Here is a 24,112-nt window from a genome sequence, read left to right on the forward strand (position 1 = left end):
CTACTGAATTCAAATCACAGACTTCCTATTTTAATATTTTTCTTTTTCTAATAGAACAATTAATGAATTTCAGCCCACATGGCCCTAAATTCTGCACTATTTTTTCCTGCTTCACCATGACGCAATACAAGATATTATGTCATGCATGATGTGGTGGGCTTTCCCCGTTTGCGCAAGGCATTGTGGGATGCAAATGTGAAACAGGAGAGAAAAATGGCGGACGTGAGTGTGCGAACGAAACGTGAAAGACCGACTACAGTCACGGAAAGTGAGAAGAAAAGACGTTATGTTGTGAAGGAAAAGAAACGCAGGACCAAACTAATAAATATCGGCGGTCAGTGAGCACCTCGGTGCGATCAGCTGTTCGTTCAGCGACAGAATGATGCAACTGTCAGTGCACGGTCAAAGGTAAACCTGCGCATGCGCACACGGACTTCCTCTGTCTGCTTGGCTGTGCGAAGCGAGCGATTTCATGCAGATTATTTGCTCGGGAATCCCGTCAAATTAAATAACTTCTCAGCCACGGAATGACCTGATATTTTGTGAGATATTACAGAAATAAACATGTATCACAATGACCAAATTTCAGAGGGAGCTAAATTTCACCGATTTTATGAAATCGAAAGGCAGTCTAGCTTTAATAAGGACCACATTACCGGAGAGGACAGTTTTGACAGGCAAGTGACCTTATTAAATATACCCTTGTTACCCTATCAGTACCCATTTGTGGTCAACTTTGCTAAGTATGAAATGAGGCTCCAACTAAACTATTCAGGGGCTGTAAGATAGCTTAATGTTAGGATTGGCAACTTTTCAAACTCGACCAAATAAGGTTGAAACATAAAAAATGGTCAAAAATGGGGTTACTTAATAGTATGTCAAGCTGTGTTATCCAACGTGCATAAGAAACCTCTGAACTTTAATTCCTACCTGCTTTTAATCCACATTTAATACAATTTAGTGCTAAATAATGAATTCCTTATGAACCTCACTGGCTTGGTCTTTACGGGAAAATATCAGACTGACTGAGCCGGCTCGGTCCGTACTGTCAATACCTCGGTCTGATATTTTCCTGTAAAGACCAAGCCAGCGAGGATCATAAGGAGTTTATTATATGGCTTTTTTATTTCTAAAACGTAGGTCACAACCGGCCGTACGTGCTCCTACGGCCGGTCTACGTGCAAAAAACGCAAGGAGGGCGCGCGTGAGACGTGCTGATTTTCGAGCCGTAGACTGGCCGCAGAGGTTCTTTGTCATGTCAAACAAACTCTACGGGCGCTTACGTTTTTTTCAGGTTGCAAGACAAACTTACGGCCAACGTGCGTCTTTCTCCACGAACAAAAAAAAAAACGCAGCGATTTGGGAAACGCCAAAAATTGCACGGCCAAAAAAATCGTACATCCGGTTGTGACCTAGGCTTAAGATTAAACTAGACGGTCATTATAATGAGGCGTGACGCTGCTTTCAGTCACGTGATATTTGTAACGTAGTTGAGTCACGCATGCAGAATAAACAGTTAGCGGTTTCAAAACCGAATTTCTGTTAGCAGTTAGCGGTTTCTGAATGCGCTTCATTGCTCATTTCTTGAATAACTCATTGACTCTTATTTGTCTTTTGTGCTTCGGTCGTTTTTGATTCCGTTTTGATTTCCAATTCATCTTTTTTTGTAACAGTGAAAGCTGACGCCTTGGAAAGAAAGTCTGTAATTGCCCAGGGGCATTACGGGAAAATACTGGTCGCCAAGGAACCAATCAGAGCGCACGATTTTACCAGAAGTAGCTTGTACCATATAAAAAATGAACTTTAATTATAAAACCATGAGCCCATATTTTACCTGGATTTACTACAATATGAAAACACATTTTAAATCAAAGCAACATGGTAATCTCATCTCATCTCATTATCTCTAGCCGCTTTATCCTGTTCTACAGGGCCACAGGCAAGCTGGAGCCTATCCCAGCTGACTACGGGCGAAAGGCGGGGTACACCCTGGACAAGTCGCCAGGTCATCACAGGGCTGACACATAGACACAGACAACCATTCACACTCACATTCACACCTACGGTCAATTTAGAGTCACCAGTTAACCTAACCTGCATGTCTTTGGACTGTGGGGGAAACCGGAGCACCCGGAGGAAACCCACGCAGACACGGGGAGAACATGCAAACTCCGCACAGAAAGGCCCTCGCCGGCCACGGGGCTCGAACCCGGACCTTCTTGCTGTGAGGCGACAGCGCTAACCACTACACCACCGTGCCGCCCCGCAACATGGTAATATTTATTTAAAAATTATACATTTCACTATATCATAAGGTAAATACTGATTATTTTTAGTGATCAGTCTATACCACAGCCCTCTACTTCAGTTCACAGATGTTCCTCCATGTACCGACTGCAGCCAAGAACGACATACTAGATCTATGATTGACTTCAGATCGGTCATTCGAGCACACAGTACATGGGTTCTTGTCCTAAAATCATTACCACTTGGGAAGCTTTCATGGAGTATGTATAAAATCTTTTACACCAATGGCAAGTGTAACTTCTGCCAAGATGTTAACCAGTCTCACCTTGACAAAGTCGAAGTATTCGGGGTTGATCTTCTCTCCCCCCAGCCTGACAGGGATGAGAATGATGACGGCTCTGTTGTCAGTCACTGCTCCTTCAGAGGCCGTGTGTGTGTCCACCCGCGCTGAGTGACTCTCAGTAACGTCAGCGCTGTACACTGCAGTTAATTAATAACACAAAGGTATCGCCAAGATCACTGCATGTCTGCTTTTTGCACAGTGAACAGCATTGTCTGTGTGTTCTATTCCTTACTTATCCTATATTTTATTAAGGCACATACTGTATACTTCACTTAACCTGTGCAGTCCTGTGCCACGTAAACAGTCACGCCTCGCAGTTTTGGATCTGTAGCCTCTTCGACAGCTTTCCTTAAAAAAAAAAAAAAACGTTGTGGTCAGAAGTTTACATACAGTGACATGAATGTCATCTTGGATATGAATGTCATGGTAATATTTAAGCTTTCGGTAAATTTCTTTGAACTGTTCTTTTTCTGTAGCAGAATGATTATACAGCATACATATTAAATAAATAAAAAAAACAGTAGAATTTGGTGCACAAGTTTTCATTTGCGTTGGGCTTTCTGCAATCAACACAGGGTCAAAAATATACATACAGCACACCTAATATTTGGGTAAAATGTCTCTTCGTAAGATTCACCTTGACCAAACATTTTTGTTTACCATGAACAAGCTTCTGGCAGAATTCTGGTTGGATATTTCACAACTCTTCATGGTAGAATTGGTAGAGTTCAATTAATTTTGTTTTCTTTTTTTCTTGGCATAGACTCGACTTACAAGCACGGTGCATATATAGTATTTTCAATAGGGTTGAAGTCAGGACTTGTTTTAAGCTTAATGTTAACCTGCTTTATCCTCCTCTGATGCGTGTTTGAGTTCATTGTTGTGTTCAAGTTTCTGATGGTTTATGCTGAAGAATTCTGAGGTAGTCCTCCTTCTTTACTATTCCATCCACTTTGTGCAGTGAACCAGTTCCACTGGCAGCAAAACAGCCCCAGAGCATGATGATCCTACCACCACCACCAGCTGGTACAGGTGTTCCTCTGTACATGGTGGTCATTGTGGCCAAACAACTCAATCTTTGTCTTATCTGACCATACAGCTTTCCTCCAGAAGGCTTTTTCTTTGTCCGTGTGGTCAGCTTCAAACTTTAGTTAAAGCATATACGCAGAGCCATGGCCTCACTTTCGTTTATAAATGCCTTGAGACCTCAAGAATGGCACAGGAATAGTTTTAAGCATTAACAATAAATATAATATAATATAATTTTTACGATTAAAGTGATTCATATAGGTAGCGGTCTGAGTGAACGACCTTGACGTCCGTAATGTCACTGCAGGAAGTCTATCGGTCTCATCGCCACTTCCGGAGAGCTGACTGCAACTCCGATACTCCATTTTGAGCTAATTTATCGCCGTGCCACGTAGATGTGATGCTGGCGGGTGCAGCAACACAACAGAAGGTGGATTTACGTTGCATTCGTAGCCCAATAATGTTCAAACTGCAAAGATTTGGACGCGTTTTGCGAGAAGTTCACGGGCACATTGGGCACCTATGAAGTGGTCTCTCCTCTGCTCTGCACATTTTACTGAAGACTCGTACAATACCTCTGATCTGTTGAGAAGCGTTGGCTATAAGCCCGTATTGAAAGAGGGTGCAGTATCAACAATTAAAGAAACAGAAAACTACACGAAAAGGCAAGTATTTATTTATTTATTTATTTTTAAAGCAAAGTTCAGTTGCACCAGCCCTCCTGGAGTGAGCCGAGGGTTGTTGCTAAAACCCAGGATGGAACGGGATGTGACATATCGCTCGGGCAGTGGCCTCCCTGCGGTTGTTGCTAAAACCGGTGACGTCCTGTTCCATCCCGGGTTTTAGTAATTGCCTGAGCCGAGTAGTAATGGCGGAGTACTCCGTATGAACAAAACAGAGAATGAGTGGAGCAGCCGTCTGACTTATAAACTGGATATTGCTGCCATCTCGCCTTTACGTGGAAGAAGCGAATGAACAGAGAACTGAACGAACAACTGAAAGTCAGATTGTTTCAAAACAATCGGCCACAAGATCGGCCTTCAAGAAGCAAGAACACAGATGGGTAAGCTCCAACTCTCACTTGGATTAAAAAAAACATGTTTACCTGCGGCGGCACGGTGGTGTAGTGGTTAGCGCTGTCGCCTCACAGCAAGAAGGTCCGGGTTCGAGCCCCAAGGCCGGCAAAGGGCCTTTCTGTGTGGAGTTTGCATGTTCTCCCCGTGTCCGCGTGGGTTTCCTCCGGGTGCTCCGGTTTCCCCCACAGTCCAAAGACATACAGGTTAGGTTAACTGGTGACTCTAAATTGACCGTAGGTGTGAATGTGAGTGTGAATGGTTGTCTGTGTCTATGTGTCAGCCCTGTGATGACCTGGCGACTTGTCCAGGGTGTACCCCGCCTTTCACCCGTAGTCAGCTGGGATAGGCTCCAGCTTGCCTGAGACCCTGTAGAAGGATAAAGCGGCTAGAGATAATGAGATGAGAGGAGATGTTTACCTGCATTTAGATTAATACATGTAACTTATATTGTGTTTAAGTATAAGATTATTTAATTTGCTTCAGAATGTGATTGTCTCAGTTCATCTGATTATTTAATTAGCCTTTTATGTTTTATCAGTGAAAATGCATGCATGTACATTTATGTTGCATAAGTTATAACACCTATCCTGTTTTAATGAGAGTCAACCCACAATCAATGAAGTTAAATCAGTCTTAGTTGAGCAAGTTGGTAATGCTATATCTTACTTTCACCATAAATTTTTATTTATATGACTTTGGTCTATAGCTGTCAAAGGCCTCGGCCTTAAAACCGGTTACCGCTGTGACATCACGCACTCAGGCACGGCTAGCTCAGCAGGACGCTTGAATGCCAACTTTGTGGTCGATTTTTTATATTTTAAAATATAAAAAAAAAAAATTATTCCCATTTATGCAGCATACAAGAGTCAAGGATGGAGATACTATCCACTCATAAATTTATTTAAAAATAAAAGGTTCTGCATATCTGCTTTAAGCTTGAAGGTGTCAATTTTGGAGCGGGGGTTATTTCTTGGATAGCAGCCTCTTAGGTGGGGTTTACATTAGACCGTATCAGCGGATCATCAGATTAACGTTTTTTAAAACGATTAGCGTGCACACAGCAACGCCAATACACGATTCGCGTGCACACAGCAACGCCAATACACGGATACGCTCGGCTCCGCAGGCATCCTGCGCTCCAAATCACTCCGCCCTGAACAGCGAGTGCCCTCTGGAGGGTGCGCACTCCGGCCCTGCGCAGCTCACAGAGCGGGCGAGTGAAGCGCACGAGCAGTGATTCGGGACTGAGCCGCTGTGTGTGTGATCCTAGTGCATATCGGGCATGCGCGTCACTTACCACTTGCAAGTGGAAGGATGGCAAGCCTAAAGACAATCATAACTACACAATGGGCAGTATTTGCATCAGTATTTGCAGTATTTTCATACTTTTATACTCTTTAATGAAAGGTGATACAAGGCGGAAGTCCGCGCCGTTTTTCAGCAGTCGCGTCACATGACCAACGCCAGCGAATCAGGAAGATGGATGTCACAGTGACGTTGTCCAATGACGACGCCAGCTAGAGCTCAGCACAGCGTATCCGCGTATTCTCAATGTTTACACAGCACCGGACCAGACACGATCTGGATTGAATACGTGGACCCTGGCGGATTCCCGTTTCCCGGTGTTTCCAGGCATTTTAATGTAAACGGACAGTGCATCCGCGAAGAAAACGAGACAGATACGGTCTAATGTAAACTTGGCCTTAGTCCATGGTGATCTGAACTGTAGACAGTGATCCATCAGCTTCCAGTTCATGGCAGGGCTGTGCCATGGTGGTTCCCAGGTTGTTCCTGACCATCTAAACCGATTTCCTTTCAGCTGGGGGTGACAGTTTGGGTTTTCTTGAAGCAAAGTGGCTTGGCAAAGTGACTACACCTCACAATAACTTGGATACAGTTGTTTGAACTGATCTTGGAATTTGCAGTTGTTTAGAAATGGCTCCAAGAGACATTCCGGAGTTGTGTATATCTGCGATCCTCTTTCTCAGATCTGCACTGAGCTCCTTGGACTTTCCCATTTTACTGTGTGTTGGTCAATCCAATGAGTGCTGTAAATAAACCCTTTTTATGAAGGCACAGAGAAGCTACCAGCTGTAGTCAATCATGCTCACTAACAGAAAGTTAAGAGACCTCGGCCTTGGCAAGATAAGAGACATTTTGGAAGTTTCGGCACCTCTGAATTAATAATCCAAGTGAGCGTATGTAAATTTTTGACCATGTATGTATAATTTTGACCGTGTGTTGATTTCAGAAAACCCAAAGAAAATTAAAACTTGTGCACCAAATTCTAGCGTTTTTTTTTATTTTTTATTAAAAATATGTATGCCGTATAATCATTCTGCCACAGAAAAAGAACAGTTCAAAGAAATTACTGAAAGCCCAAATATTGCCATGGCATTCATATCCAAGATGACATTTATGTCACTGTATGTAAATTTCTGACCACAACTCTGTGTGTGGTGTGTGTGCATATATATAAGCATCTGTGACTCCACACATCAAACAAAATCCACATCTTGAACTAAGATGTGACAATAAATAAAGATATTTATTGCATATACTACAATTACTGAAAATTAATACTCCACTCCAAGAGCAGTCATACCAACCTGAGTATGTGTGCCACTACTCCAGGGCCATACCAATCTCCTGCTCTTTTCCCTGAGGTCATACCCAGACGGACCAGCCTGTGGACCCCGAGCTGGGCAGAAAGAGTGTCTCCAAACCAGGACACTATAGTGCGGTGGTACACCTCTTTTTGGTATGCGTCGGCCTCTTCTGCCCCACACGGGGGCTGGCATAAAGACTCTAGGACTCTTGGCCTGTCTCCCTGGAATGAGGCTTCTAATGAGGCGACCAGTTTTCGTGCCGCGTTGCTCGTCCATGTCTCAGTGTCCAGAGGCTCCAAGGTCGATGAGTCAGGCCAGGTCCAGTCTGAGAGTGCACACACACACACACACACACACACACACACACACACAAAACAACTAGTAAATGGACCAGAAACATATTGAAATATTAAATATTAAGAATATGCACCTTATATGATCAAATATCCACTTCTTATTTCATCTAAATATTTTGAGAAGTGAATTAACTTCAGAAATTATTTCTATCCAAGTAAAATAACTATAAAAATGTCCCTACTGGGCAATAAGGAGAAATAGAAAAGTCTTTCACAAGTCCTCATATAAAGTTCCTATAAATCGCACAGGCATATTTAAATCCAACTTCTAATGAGAAGGGCTATCACTTAAAGAATAGTCCAATTATAAGCTTCAGTGTGACTAGTATTTCACTTTTACTGCATTTTATCCTTACAAACAGGGTGGGCACCTGAGTACTGGGGCAAAGACTGGTGAGGGTCATAAAGGGTCTGATTCTGAAACATTAACGTAATGACATCATGTAATTGATCAATAAATATGATTTATATCCCTTCAGATACTTCACACGACATATTTCAAATCAGTCATTGCCACCAACTTCTTCTTCAACATTGTTTTCTGAATGGAGGCCATAAAATGGAATCGGACAAGATGTTCAACTTATTAATTTTCGTGACCGTCAGTCATAGGGGACTGTGCTTATCATTTGGCTATATTGGGAACACTGGGCAAAGATACACTATGGACGTCTCCAGTTTGATCCTGAACTCATTCTACTGTCTATGTAGAGTTTCTCATGTTCCCTCTGTCTGCATGGATTTCCTCCACCTCCCAAAAAACATGGCGTAAGATGGGTTGCTGCCTCTAAACTGCCCAGAGGTCTGAATGTGTGTGCAGGGTGCCCTGGCATCCCATTTCGGTTGTGTCCCAGCCTGCCAGACTGGCACCCAGTGTTCCCAGGAAAGGCTCCAGATCATAGTGTGATCTAGAGACCCATCAACCAGTCTTTTTGACGGCTAATACTACAAGTCGACAGGGAATTTTCTGCAACGACGGGCTTTAAAATTCCCATTCGGGGATCCTTCGGCGTGCGTTGTGCACACATGCTTGGGACCCAGTCATTATGGGAAACACCTGATGCTGATTTGAGTGCAATCAACACACTTTTTTCACAGAGACTTTGTGAAGTATTCTGTCAGGTATGCGGCGGTAGATGGGTCTAAGTGCAGGAAAAGTGTATTAGTGGGTGTGATATTTACAAAAACAAAACTGAAAGTAGAGTCATAAACATGGCTACAAACAAACGTGACAGTGATAATATTTCACAAAGCTTCGGTGTCTTTATGTGCTCGCACTGATTGTGCTCAAATCAGTATCAGGTGTTTCCCATAATGACTGGGTCCCAAGCGTGCGCACAACACGCTCCGAAGGATCCCCGAATGTAAATGCAATTTTTAAGTCTCGGTGAAGGACCCCAAACAACACAATAAATCTGCATCTTATGTGCATGTTTCTCTGGTACAATGTTTGCTCTCCCTTATTTCTGAAGTGGGACGTGATTTGCTGCTCAGAACCGATAGCGCATGCCCATTGGCCAGCATGCAACATGGCAACCAACCATCATCCTTGTTTCATACTACAGCCACGTTCAGCTGCCGGCCCTGGCTGCCTGCCATGTTGCTGCTGAGGACGCGATGGCGATGTACATGTAAAGGTTAGCTTCTGTGGTTGGGACAGCCATTACCAATTTACCTCACTATGCTAATCAGGACTGAGCATTCCAAAATTAGGCACAAAGGCTACATGTGCTATAAAATGGCATAAAATAAAGAATTTTCTTGAAATGATTTGAGTTTACTGATTCCTTTCTCAGTAATTTACTACCTAAAACACCTTATTTTAAGAGCTTCTCCCAACTGCTTTTTCATGCCAAGATTGCACCAGAGGGCCCCAAATTTGCTTCAATAAGCAAATTTTTTATTATCAAAATTATATTTCTCTCATCTCATCTTCTTCCGCTTATCAGGAGCCGGGTCGCGGAGGCAGCAGTCTGAGCATGGAAGCCCAAACTTCCCTCTCCCCAGACACCTCGGCCAGCTCCTCGGAAAGAACACAGAGGCGTTCCCAGGCCAGCCGAGAGACATAGTCCCTCCAGCGTGTCCTGGGTCTTCCCCGGGTCCTCCTCCCAGGGGGACATGCCTGGAACACCTCCCCAGGGGTGTCCAGGAGGCATCCGAAAGAGATGCCCGAGCCACCTCAGCTGATTCCTCTCGATGTGGAGGAGCAGCGGCTCTACTCTGAGCTCCTCCCGAGTGATTGTACTTCTCACCCTAAGGGAGCGCCCAGCCACCCTGCGAAGGAAACTCATTTCAGCCGCTTGTATCCGCAATCTTGTTCTTTCAGTCATTACCCAAAGCTCATGACCATAGGTAAGAGTCGGAACGCAGATCAACTGGTAAATCGAGAGCTTCGCCTTTTGGCTCAGCTCCTCCTTCACCACGACGGACCGGTAAAGCGACCGCATCACTGCGGAGGCCGCACCAATCCGCCTGTCGATCTCACGCTCCATCCTTCCCTCACTCGTGAACAAGATCCCGAGATACTTAAACTCCTCTACTTGAGGCAGGACTTCTCCACAAACCTGGAGAGGGCAAGCCACCCTTTTCCGGTCGAGAACCATGGCCTCGGACTTGGAGGTGCTGATTTTCATCCCAGCCGCTTCACACTCAACTGCAAACTGCCCCAGTGCATGCTGAAGGTCCTGGTTTGAAGAAGCCAACAGGACAACATCATCTGCAAAAAGCAGAGATGAAATCCTGTGGTTCCCAAACAGGACTACCTCCAGCCCCTGGCTGCACCTCGAAATTCTGTCCATAAAAATTATGAACAGAACCGGTGACAAAGGGCAGCCCTGCTGGAGTCCAACATGCACTGGGAACAGGTCTGACTTCCTGCCAGCAATGCGAACCAGACTCCTGCTCTGTTCGTACAGGGACTGGACAGCCCTTAGCAAAGAGCCCCGAACCCCATACTCCCAAAGCACCCCCCACAGAATACCACGAGGGACAGGGTCGAATGCCTTCTCCAGATCCACAAAGCACATGTGGACTGGTTGGGCAAACTCCCATGAACCCTCGATCACCCTATGAAGGGCATAGAGCTGGTCCAGTGTTCCACGACCAGGACAAAAACCGCATTGTTCCTCCTGGATCCGAGGTTCGACTATGGGGCGAATTCCTAGAACTGCCACCTTATTGTGGTGGAGAGGTTTGTATGCTTGAATGATCCTAGGAGCCATCTTGTCGGGGCATTACGCCCCTGTTAGGGTCTCCCAAGGCAAACAGGTCCTAGGTGACAGGCCAGACCAAGAGCAGTTCACCAAACCCCTTATGGAAATTTATAAAACAAGGACTGTGACGTTGCCCGGTATGGCACAGCCGGGGCCCCACCCTGGAGCCAGGCCCGGGGTTGGGGCTCGTATGCGAGTGCCTGGTGGCCGGGCCTTTGCCCATGGGCCCCGGCCAGGCTCAGCCCAAAGAGGTGACGTGGGTCCGACCTCCTGTGGGTTCACCACCCACAGAGGTAGTAGTAGGGGGCCAGTGCAGTGTGGATTGGGCGGCAGTCGAAGGCAGGGGCCTCGACGACCTGATCCCCGAACACGGCAGCTAGCTGTTGGGACATGGAATGTCTATTTCTCTCATTTTATTGAATATAGGAATGCATTTTTGATAACTATTTTGTCACTGCTATAGCAAGTTATGAATGTTTGAAATATGCTATGGAATATATCAGTCCATATGTCAAAGCGATGGCCGTAAATGAGATTTGTTGAGACCTGTGCGAGACATCGTAGGACAGAAGTAAAGCGTACAGTGGAAATCAAAATGACCAACATCTGCCAACGTTGTCAAAAGACGCGCGCGCCCTCTTTCGAATGCTGACGTAATCACGCCAGAAGTTTTTTTTGTTTTGATAGCAAATCAGGAAAGTTTGAAAAAAGTAGGCAGTAATCATCATTTAAACTTGTTTTTGTGCAATATTTCGTTTGGAAAACAGTTTTCAAAATGGTGGCACTGACACCTGGCTAACACTTCACGTTTCGAAGTCTCGCACAAGTCTCGTGAAGATCGCGTGGATAAGCGACGCCTGCCATGGAACAAACGAACTAAATTCAACATGGCTAAAAACCAAATAGGCTGATAAGTATAATATTTAATTGCAATTAGTTGCCAATACGAGTCATGATATAAGGTTACTAAAACTGAAAACGTAGTTGAATAACACGTTAATTAAGAAATAAAGCAAGTTTAAAAATATCTTCAGTTCCCATTGAAGAAGGCAAGAAATTCCAGTAATTAACTTCTGATGAGACACACCTGTTAATTGAAAAGCATTCCAGGTGATGACCTCATGAAGCCGGTTAAGATAATGCCAATAGTGTGTAAAGCGTCATCAAGGTAAACACTGACTACTTTGAAGAATCAAAAATATAAAACATATTTTGTTTGTTTTTACACTTTTTTGTTTACCACATAATTCCATATATGCTCCAGAGGTGGACAGTAACGAAGTACATTTGCTTGAGTACTGTACTTAAGTACACTTTGAGTATCTGTATTTCACTACATTTGAAAGGCAAATATCATACTTTTCACTCCACTACATTTCTGTCAAGGTCCTCATTACTCGTTACTATGAAGCAGCTTTGAAAGTGGATGTTTTTTTCTTTTCTAAAATCTGATTGGTTTTTTCGCAGGTGACACTGAGACAGCCGATCGGTAATCACTAGGGTCACATCACGTCCATAGACTGTATAAACTCTAGTTCAGTGATTTCTCAGCAGCGTTATTTGAATTCAATCAGTTGATGGCAGAATGGAAGGAGGCGGTTCTTCTGGGGAACGCACACACGCACCCATGGCCATACCTAGAACCCATGTCTCAGTTTTATGAAAGGATTAAAGATTCATTTCATTTTAAATGTTTGTTTGTTTGCCAAAAACAAACCACATCGCAGCCAACAAAATCTCACCGTTCAACCTGCAGAAGTATACTGATGTATGTAAATGTTTTATTCCAAGAGAAAGCTTGCAATGAAGTTGTCTGTGCTTTTAGAGCTAGCGATAATGTTGCAATAGCTATGCAGTCTGGTTAGTCAAATGACTTTCTATGGATTTGCCCACCAAGTTGCCATCGCCTTGTCCACAGCTAACGTTAACACACAGCTAGTTAACGTGGACACTGTTAGCATGTAAACATGGAGTTACGCAAACATGAATAACGTTAACTTATCTTCAGTCCTTTCAGAAATATGTTTTAGCATAATCTTGCCAAATACATGGGTGCAAGTATAAAATTTTCAAAAACCTGAAAAGTCTGACAAGGTCAGATGTGCATGGCGCAGCCATGCGGGGGGGAGCCCCCCTTAGGGATCGAAAAAAAATTTACATTACAAGTTCAAATGGTTGTCTCTCATGCAATCATTTATAATATTAATAGTTATAGGATTTGCATATTCACATCAAATGTTTAATACATTTCATCAATTCATCTGAAATAACAATATTTCAAGTACAAGGCTTGATATTTCAAAACATCTAGCAACTACTAATTTAAATATTGAAACAACCGTTTTTAATATGCTTTTGCTGTGATACTTTTTTTACAATACATACACTGGAATAGCTGTGTTGATTTGGTCGAACAACGTGCTACGTGCATGAAACATGATATCACACACGTATAACACCGTGAAACAACGGGCTAGTCAGGACCGCTCGTCGGTGAGCGGCGTATAAATTGAATGAGGTTTGTGGCGAAGACGAGATGAAAAGATTTGGCTCGTGCAGAGACTGTACCGCGGTAACCCGGTAATACACTGAGAGTGAGACAGTGAGAGGGCCACCCCCCCGAAAATCTCAACGGATTTACACGATTTGGAAAAATGACTTTTTCAGAACTGAAAAAAACAGAGCTTCCGGCACATGCCGGAAAACTTGTGCCCATGCAAATAAACAATGTAGAAATCTTTCTTTTCTAGTAGCGTTAGCTACCCAATATGATTTTGAGTTTGAAAAGAGTTTGCTAGCATGTCAGGTGGAGTTTCACTGACTAGCTAGCTTAACACTTAACCACCATGACGGCACAGCATGCGTTCATTTTGTGAATTCACAAAATAATCCAGTCGGTTGCTTCAGAGGCATGAGGTATTATAAGCGTTGTGTCAATAATACAACAATGTGTTGACAGAAAATTTACTTTTAATACTTAAGTATTTTTAAAATCAAGTACTTCAGTACTTTAACTTAAGTAAAGATTTGACTGGAGAACTTTCACTTGTATCAGAGTAACATTTGATCAGTGGGATCTGTACTTTGACTCAAGTAATGAAGCTGGGTACTTTGTCCACCTCTGATATGCTCCATGTTATTACATAGTTTTGATGTCTTCAGTATTGTTCTACAATGTACAAAATATTCACAATACAGAAAAACCTATGAACAAGTAGGGGTGTACAAACTTTTGACTGGTACTGTGGCACTCGTACTGTGTTTTTTTTGTTTAAGTCTTGGTGAACATCACATATACAGGGTTAATCAAAATTTTGTTAACGCTTAAATGGTAGAAACCATTCCATTAGTGTTAACATAATTTTGACTAGCCCTGTATTATTCAGTAAAGAGCTGCAATGTGGTTCTAACAATTCTGTAGGTAACTTTATGTTATCTTGGGTTCTGGAGAACAAAAAAAAAAAAAAAAAAAACTTTTTTTTCCCAGCTCCTGGGGTCTAAGCCCTCATAACATGACATGACGCTCTAAATCAATGTTGATAGTTAATATTTAGGTTGCACTAAGTGTTGGTGTCTTTTAAAATGTTCATGTCCTACTTGCAATTTTAAAAGTGAAGTAATTAAAGATTTGGTTACTTCTCCCTCCAAAATATCATGGCGTACATCAGTCCTTTTACCTTTAGAAAAAGAAGTACCGTAACGACTAGTAGTAAACACAACCCCAATTCCATAACTTTTGAACATTCTGTAAAATGGAAATAAAGACAATGTGAAGATTTGCAAATAATGGAAACCCTATATTTCTTTGAAAATAGTACAAAGATTACATAAATGTTGAAACTGAGAAATTTTATTGATTTTTTTTTAAATATATGCTCATTTTTAATTTGATGTCAACAACACGTTTCAGAAAAGTTGGGACAGGGGCAACAAAAAGACTGAAAAAGTAATGTAATACGAAAACCCCCCAAATTTGGTTAATTGGCAATTGGCTCTTTAACGATGGACTGAGGCGAAGTGGAAAATTGTCCCGAGGTCGGACAAAACAAAAGTAGAAATTCTTTTTAGAAATCATGGACGCCACGTCCTCCAGGCTAAAGAGGAGAGGGACCATCCGGCTTGTTATCAGCGCACAGTTCAAAAGCCAGCGTCTGTGATGGTATGAGGGTGCATTAGTGCACATGACCTGGGGAGCTTGTACATCTGGGAAGGCATCATTAATGCTGAATGATATATACATGTTTTGGAACACCATGCTGCCATCCAAATGATGTCTTTTTCAGGGAAGGCCTTGTTTATTTCAGCAAGACAATGCCAAACTGCTTTCTGTACACATTAAAACTGCATGGTTCCATAGTAAAAGAGTCCGGGTGCTAAACTGGCCTGCCTGCAGTCCAGACCTGTCTCCTATTTAAAACATTTGGTGCATTATGAAAGAAGCGCAAAATACGACAAAGGAGACCCGGAACTGTTGAGCAACTGAAATTGTACGGTATATCAGGCAAGAATGGGACAACATTTCTCTTTCAAAACTACAGCAATTGGTCTCCTCAGTTCCCAAACGTTTACAGTGTGTTGTTAAAAGTAGAGGTGATGCAACACAGTGGTAAACATGCCCCCTCCCAACTTTTCTGAACCGTGTTGCTGACATCAAATTCAAAATGAGCATATATTTTTCAAAAAAACAAAAAAATTTCTCAGTTTCAACATTTGATATGTTGTCTTTGTACTATTTTCAATGAAATATAGGGCTTCCATGATTTGCAAATCATCGCATTCTGTTTTTATTTACAGTTTACACAGCGTCCCAATTTTTTTTGAATTGGTGTTGTATTTAAAGCACAGAGGGAAAAAAAATTACTGAGAAAATCTCATCTCATCCTTCTACAGGGTTGCAGGCAAGCTGGAGCCTAAGCAATTACTCTTCAAACTGTTCAAGTCAATCTTGACTTTAAGGTGGGGTTTACATTAGACCGTATCAGCGGATCATCAGATTAACGTTTTTAAGACGATTCACGTGCACACAGCAACGCCAATACACGATTCGCGTGCACACAGCAACGCCAATACACGGATACGCTCGGCTCCACAGGCATCCTGCGCTCCAAATCACTCCGCCCTGAACAGCGAGTGCCCTCTGAAGGGTGCGCACTCCGGCCCTGCGCAGCTCACAGAGCGCGCAAGTGAAGCGCACGAGCAGTGATTCGGGACTGAGCCGCTGTGTGTGTGATCCTAGTGCATATCGGGCATGCACGTCACTTACCACTTGCAAGTGGAAGGATGGCAAGCCTAAAGACAATCATAACTACACAATGGGCAGTATTTGCATCAGTATTTGCAGTATTTTCATACTTTTATACTCTTTAATGAAAGGTGATACAAGGCGGAAGTCCGCGCCGTTTTTCAGCAGTCGTGTCACATGACCAACGCCAGCGAATCAGGAAGGTGGATGTCACAGTGACGTTGTCCAATGACGACGCCAGCTAGAGCTCAGCACAGCGTATCCGCGTATCTCAATGTTTACACAGCACCGGATCAGACACGATCTGGATTGAATACGTGGACCCTGGCGGATTCCCGTTTCCCGGCGTTTTAATGTAAACGGACAGTACATCCGCGAAGAAAACGAGACAGATACGGTCTAATGTAAACTTGGCCTAAAGCTTGTTCTGATCTCAAATGTGCCACGGAGACAGGTCCACATTTTAGAAATCTCCAATCAAGAGACACATCAACACCTGGAACTGACCTCGACCCAAGAAATTCAGTAAAAGTGCCTGGGCCAGCATCATCTGCCCGGCTCGGAGAGTGCAGCCCCAACCACAGTCTGTGGTGATGGTCGATCCTGGCAGAGTGGCGAAATCATCCCGATAAGTGAGCCAGATCCGGGAAGCAAAATCCTTCCGAAATCCGTCCACATTACCCATGACAGCATCATCGTCAAACACGTCTGTGCTGCAGCTTTCTGTGGGACTTTCTTCATCTATGGAAAAGGAGCAGTATTCAACACCAGCACAAACATGGAACACACCAGGAGCTTAGAATACACAAATGTAGCTACTAATCATCTTTATAACTGTCCGGTAAGTTGGTATGTGTGTGTTTGTGTCATTTCTGTTACCATCTGCCTTGAAGTGATAACATCTCCCCAACAGGAAGACTGCAGAATTGCGACTAAAGGAAGTCTTTGTCTTCAGCACCCAACCTATAGTAAATAAAAATAAATAAATAAATAAAACACATACTGACACTTCAGGGTGTGCTGTTATCGGAAAATAAACAACAATGGTGCAAGTGCTGTATTCCCCTTATACCCCAGCAATGCTCGTTACAGTTAATACTGAGGAATGTCCATGAACCAAGTGAGCTCCTTTCCTCAGCTAGGTTTATTCTCTGTATGTTAATAGGAGGGCGGCACGGTGGTGTAGTGGTTAGCGCTGTCGCCTCACAGCAAGAAGGTCCTGGGTTCGAGCCCCGTGGCCGGCGAGGGCCTTTCTGTGCGGAGTTTGCATGTTCTCCCCGTGTCTGCGTGGGTTTCCTCCGGGTGCTCCGGTTTCCCCCACAGTCCAAAGACATGCAGGTTAGGTTAACTGGTGGCTCTAAATTGACCGTAGGTGTGAATGTGAGTGTGAATGGTTGTCTGTGTCTATGTGTCAGCCCTGTGATGACCTGGCGACTTGTCCAGGGTGTACCCCGCCTTTCGCCCGTAGTCAGCTGGGATAGGCTCCAGCTTGCCTGCGACCCTGTAGAAGGATGAAGCAGCTTGAGATAATGAGATGAGATGTTAATAGGAAAAAAAAAAAAAACAGGATGTCATGTTACTGAGAAACTGAAAAATGCAAAGTCCTTTGTGCTGAACATTAACAAAACAGTTTAACTTCTGACACTGGAGACTTCTGAAAATGCAAAATAAATGTCTCCTTACAGTCAGCATGTCAACAGATAAACTTTTCTTTTTTTTTTTAATCTTTGTATGTGCAGCATTGGCCTTACAAGTCCCTGTGTCCGCGGTTACCAGAAATGATCAAATGTGTCAGATAACGTTATCCAGGGACAAATGTCGGCCCAGGGGCATTTTGAGTTATTGACAGATTCAGAAAGTACAGTTTCTAAGCTTTCCAATGATGCCTTCCATGTGGAGATCTGACAATATTTGAAGAATGTGTGGCCTTTTGAAAGTGTATACTTCTTAAAACAGAAAAGGGAGAAAATCACCCTCAAAGTTTTCCATCTCAGCTACTCTGGGTGTAGGGCGGGCACATAATGCTGCTCATTTGCATGACATTAAGGAAAGCCCTAGCCCCTACTAGCTAGCACGATACTACTTTCATGTAAACAAAGATCACCACGTCAATTTTCCTTCCATGCAAAGTATGCCCAACACAATTATGAAGTACAAAAATAAGTCCTAAAGTATACTTTAACGTTTTGTGGTTGAAAAATTACTCACACCGTAAGAAAGATAGCACGATGATAACAACTAACACAACGCTAGTTTCATGTAAAGCCTCGGTTACAACTGGCCGTACCGTGCTCCTACGGCCGGTCTACATGCAAAAAATGCAAGAAACGCACGGAGGGCGCGCGTGAAACGCACGAGCGCGCGCGTGTGACGTGCTGATTTTCGAGCCGCAGACCGGCTGCAGAGGTTCTTTGTCATGTCAAACAAACTCTACGGGCGCTTACGTTTTTTTCAGGTTGCAAGACAAACTTACGGCCAACGCGCGTCTTTCTCCATGAACAAAAAAAAAAAACGCAGCGATTTGGGAAACGCCAAAAATCGCACGGCCAAAAAATCGTACGTCCGGTTGTGACCTAGGCTTAACCAAACCACAACACTCTCCGTTACATGCAAAAATAACCACACAGCCTTAGATTAATAAACTTACCCCATCAGAAAGAGAAACGGCGCCTTGCACACATCAATTAGTCTGGCTAACGCGACTGCAAAGCTCTCCGAGCTATTGGTCTGGCCAAGATATTAAGCCCAACTGTTTCCCAAAGCGCGTGGTTGACCCGCCTCCCTGAAATGCCTCAGTTTACTACTGGTCGAAGCCAGAAAAGGCTGTGACGAAGCTTAAACCAATCACATCACTCTTTCCTCTGACGTATGCGACGCGACGGGGCTAACTGGTAGATTAAACTCTTACCGAAGCCGGTCGGGAGCAAGGCGAAAATGTCCTTCCTTTCAATAAATACCTCCAGGGCTGCTCTTTGCTCCGTTTTCAATGAGAACTTCCCGTTGAATGCTTTCAATACAGCATCTACCGCTGTGTCAAAGGCTTGCCACTGCTCCATGTTCGTGATGTGAATGAAGCGCTTCCGGCATAGATTCTGTAAACAATCTATGGCTTCGGTTGCAGTTCTACTACGTCACTGCCTTGAACACACCTCTACCCAGGGCCGTTGGAGATGCTCAGAGTTGATTGGGTCCCGATTTTTCGGGAGCTTGGAAATGCTGTAGATAGCCTGCCTGGCCAGACTAAGCTCGGAACAGGCCCTTGTGTTGCGTCATGCTTAGGATGGGCGGGCCCAGGCTACACATCAATGCCTCTGATGGAATGTAGTCCTAGAACGGTCCGTGTATCATCCGATCATTCAAGTATTCCATTCAATCTGGAAAACGAGGTTGCGGGTTTTTTTGCTAGAAATGGTTACCTCCGATGTAAATACCGTGTGTCTGTTTGCTTCGCGGTGTTTTGGCTCCTCTGTGCTCTGTTTAGCTTGCTCATTCCATAGTGAAATTACATGCCTGTATGCAGCTTAAGTAGCCACGAGCTCAGCTCGTATCATACAGCTGATTGGCGAAAAAAACAAAAGACTTAAATCATCATGTGAATGGCCCATATGGTAATTTACCCACACCCCCCAGCAGGCTACAGTCCTGACAAAAACGAGACAATTTGCAACAAAAAATGTATGCTTTTCCAACAAAAACAATCTATTATCTGAAATACTGATTGCATTCTTCAAGATCTCAACTTGCACATGATGGAAAAAAACGAAAATCACAAATTAAAAAAAAAATGCTTCTTTGCGATTATCTCGGATTCGTTTCGGCCGACATGCGTCCCTGGATTCAGTGAGGGGTCACAAATTAGAACAAGCGCATTAATATAAGCCTGTTATTTGTCTTGTCGATGAAACTACTGTCAGAGCTGCTGTTACAGAAAATTAAAGAATCAAATATAGAAATAAAAAAAAAAAAAAGAGTTAAAGATTCTGATCAATGAAAATGTCATAACAGGGGCATAGCTGGGGGGGGGGGGGGGGGGGGGGGGGGGGGGGGCGCTGGGGTGCCCGTGACCCCCCCCCCCCTTTGTCGGAACATAGGCTACATTTTTTCAATAGCCGCATAAGAATATTAGAAAAGCGCCCACTGTAATTTTTCTAACTTTTTAAACTAGATTGTCACCTCAGCCTTATTAGGATTTCTATAACCTTGACTTCCTGTGGTTCAGGTGCGAAAACCCAGTTTGACGGCGTGTGTGCGGGAGAGGCGGATGCAAGTGCAGATAGGTTAAATAATACACAGTGCGATATGAGCATAAAGTGCGTGAAACGCACACAACAGACAAACAGTCTGAAACAGCAGGCAAAGTCATAATCGAGGAAACAGGCAGGAGGTCAGTCGAGGCGCGGACAGAATATCAGAGGCAAAACTATACAAGATCAAGGGACGAGAAACAGGAGTCAAAAAACCAGGAGGTCATCAAGGCTCAGTAAGGCACCCTAGACGTGGCGTAATACTTCGCATCGTCCTTGCATGGGTGCAGTCCTTAAATAGCCCAAACGTAGTTCATTGATTAAAGACAGGTGTTCTTTGTTAACGGCATGTGTGCTGGAGCTCGGGAGGCGTGCGCCCAGCCCGAGGCGCGCCTTCAGGTGCACGAGCCAAGGCGCGCGGGACTGACACTGTTCTGCGCAAGCACAACACGATCGCACTAGAAAGCATGATCAAGCTGCCAGTGTAGCTGCAGTCTTTTTAGTTGCGAATGACGAGTATTTCCTCGAGTTAATAATTCGCCATGTCAAAACAAGCAAAACTTTCCTCCTTCTTTCGACGTGAAGACAGGTAAGCAATTTATTTATTTTTTTTTTCCATCAAAGTTGCATTTTGTGGTTTCGAAGCTAAGTTTTAGTGCCGTTTCTAGAACGCAACATCAAGAAAACGTGGAAGAAACAGCAATCATGGAAGAGCCGGTTTTTAAACTACCTAAAACTAGCAATGGTAATTATTTTTTTGTTACATAATGTCCTCAGGCTGCTAGTCAGTGTGTGACCCCCCCCCCTTTGAAAAATCCTAGCTACGCCCCTGTATAATGTATAAATAAGATATTTCATGTGTTAACTTTTTCCTTATTAAGTCAATAAATACATTAATTAACAATTATTCACCGATATTCACTGAGCCTGAAATGGATAATTGTTTTAGTATCAATACACAGGTGATTATTTCAATTATTTTAATATGATTTTTAAAGAATAATTTATATCAAACTTCAAGAGCAGCATGCAAATGTAACAACGGCGCGGCACAGACTTGTCACTTATCTGCGCCGACTCACATAAAATACTTTGTTTTGAAATCAATAAAATAAATCACAGTTCCACCTTACCTTTGAATAGTTTTAGACCAAACTTTGTAGCATCTTTAGTGCTTTTAGAAACAGCATTTTCTTTCATAATTTGTAATTCTTCCTCACTTACAGTGACAACGCGATTGGCTGCCATTTTGCCGAGTCGCTCGAGGTGATTATCGAGAAATAGTTCAAATTTCTCAACCAATCAGCACACATGATTTCCTATAATCACCTCTGTATTTATACTAAAGCAAATTATAGAATAGAATATAACAGAATAGCATTAACTGCCATTTGCACAAATACACTGCAGTACAGGTACATTGGAATTCTTGAGTGTTTTCCACGAGTCAGCTTCATAGACATTTGCCGCTTTTCCACTACCAACGCGGCTGAGTCGGGCTGAGCCGTGCGGTGCTGAGTTGGGCTGAGTCGAGCTGAGTGGGGCTGTTGGAGTTGCATTTCGACTACAACCGCGCTGAACCGTGCTGGCTGGAAGTGGGTGGAGTTAGCGAAAGTGGGTGGACATCACGTGATGTCATTAGGCGGCACAAACAGTGACATCAATGATCTTTTAAGCGGTAGTCTCACGACCCGGATAGTAAACAATAAACATGGAGGACATGGAGTCGTTAGTGTTGCTGGTCTTGGTGCTGTGGCTTGTTGTCACCGACAACGCCAACAGATACTGGCAAGAGCGTATAGATGAGGCGAGGCGCATAAGGCTTCATAATTCTCGTAATTCGTAATTCTTCTTCTTCTGGGTTTACGGTGTTGACAGATCCCAGCGTGCTCGCGGGGTGTGTGTGGGCATGTGAGGACACTCCTCCTCACCAATCAGTGCACAGGGGAGCGTCTCCTCATGCCCCTAGCCCCACTCGGCTCAGTTTGGCTCGCTTCAGTCCTACTCCAAAACCGTGCGAGTTTTGGGAGCTGAGTAGGGCTGAAGTGAGCCAAGTCGTGCTGCTCTGAGGTAGTCGAAACGCGAGCCGTGTCGGGCTGAAGTGAGCTGAAAAAGGGTAGTGGAAAAGGGCCAATAGTTTTAAAAGGGGGGGGGGGGGGGGGGGTTTACAAATATACATTCTAAAATAAAAATCACACTATAATACACAATTATAACAATAACAAAAACAGTGAGAGTACTAGATAGAGTTATGTAAGGCTGTCATTAAACTGAGCGCAATTGTATAGGAATAAAAAAATTTTTAAAGTAATAAATATCTATCTGAAGTGGTATTGCACAAGTGTATATTCTGTTTCGAACATACAGGCAAGTTCATATGCGAAAAGAAAATAAATGTACAGTACTGTGCAAAGGTTGTCAAGCCAAATTTATTTTAGAATAGAATAATCTTTATTGTCATTGTACCGGGAGATACAACGAAATTGAGGGTGCTCCCACAGAGCCACCATACACCAGAAAAATAAAATGTACATAAAAGACACAGAATATACAATAAAAAACGTCAGGGAATAAAAACGTCAAGGAGTTAATTATAGTCTCTCAAAATTGAGACATAAAATGTGCAATTAGCAGATAAAAGGCAATAAATATAAGGTGCTTAAACAAGAAGCAGAGGTAGATTTGTTGGTTGTTGGGGTGGAGGTGTTATGTGAGTCCGTTTGTGAGAGTGTGTGTGTGTATGTGTCCGTAGTTGTTGGCAGTCCTGATGGCCCATGGGAAGAAGCTGTTTGTCAGTCTGCTGGTATGGGATTTTATTGACCTGAAGCGTCTCCCCGAGGGCAACAGATCAAACAGGGGGTGGGCAGGGTGTGAGGGGTCTCCTGTGATGGCCTTGGTTCTTCTAAGGCAGCAGGATGTGGAGATGTGTTCCAGGGTGGGCAGAGGGCAGCCGATGATTTTTTGGGTGGTGTTTATGACCCTCTGCACCGCCTTCCTATCCACAGCTGTGGACCCTGAGTACCAGACACCCAGACAGTACGTCAGCACGCTCTCCACAGAGGAGTGATAGAAGGCCAGCAGCAGCTTAGTGTCCAGGTTGTTCTTCCTGAGAACACGCAGAAAGTGCAGCCGCTGCTGAGCCTTCTTTACTAGGGCCCCGATGTTAAAAGTCCAGGTGTGGTCAGCGGAGATGTGGGTGCCCAGAAACTTGAAGGTGGTGACAGTTTCCACCCGTTCTCCATTTATGAGGAGGGGGGCGTGGTCCTGTCTTTTCTTCCTGAAGTCCATGATGAGTTCTTTTGCCTTTTGGACGTTCAGGGTCAGGTTGTTCTCTGAGCACCAGAGCGACAGTTTCTCTACCTCAGCCCTGTACAATGTCTCGTCCTCACCACAGATAAGTCCAACCACGGTGGTGTCATCCGCATATTTTATAATGTGGTTGGTTGGGTGGGTTGGAGAGCAGTCATGGGTGTACAGGGCGTAGAGTAGAGGGCTCAGGACACATCCTTGAGGGGACCCAGTGCTGAGTGTGAGTGTGGAGGAGTGGTGGGGACCGAGTCTTACAGTCTGTGGGTGACTCGTCAGGAAGTTTTTAATCCAGTTGCATATGGGGAGAGGGATATGTAACTGCATGAGTTTGTTGAAGAGAATGTCCGGGATGATAGTATTAAACGCAGAGCTGTAGTCCATGAAGAGCATCCTCACATAGCTCTTCTTGTTCTCCAGGTGGCTCAGCGCTGTATGGAGTGTCAGG

At 43.8% G+C, this 24,112-nt stretch overlaps 1 protein-coding gene across 1 annotated transcript in view; it reads right to left on the bottom strand.

Annotated features, from left to right (window-relative positions):
* The window catches only part of atg4c (autophagy related 4C, cysteine peptidase), a 60,855-nt gene that overhangs the window by 24,833 nt on the left and 11,910 nt on the right, over nucleotides 1-24,112 (bottom strand). Inside the window, exons 3-7 of the mRNA XM_060919935.1 lie at nucleotides 16,994-17,077; nucleotides 16,622-16,855; nucleotides 7,305-7,629; nucleotides 2,868-2,938; nucleotides 2,573-2,727 (exon numbers count right to left, since the gene is read on the bottom strand). Of these exons, the coding sequence (XP_060775918.1) occupies nucleotides 2,573-2,727; nucleotides 2,868-2,938; nucleotides 7,305-7,629; nucleotides 16,622-16,855; nucleotides 16,994-17,077 (869 nt within the window). The remainder of the gene's footprint in view (nucleotides 1-2,572; nucleotides 2,728-2,867; nucleotides 2,939-7,304; nucleotides 7,630-16,621; nucleotides 16,856-16,993; nucleotides 17,078-24,112) is intronic.

Source organism: Neoarius graeffei, chromosome 4 (assembly GCF_027579695.1).
Source record: "Neoarius graeffei isolate fNeoGra1 chromosome 4, fNeoGra1.pri, whole genome shotgun sequence".
Taxonomy (NCBI): domain Eukaryota; kingdom Metazoa; phylum Chordata; class Actinopteri; order Siluriformes; family Ariidae; genus Neoarius; species Neoarius graeffei.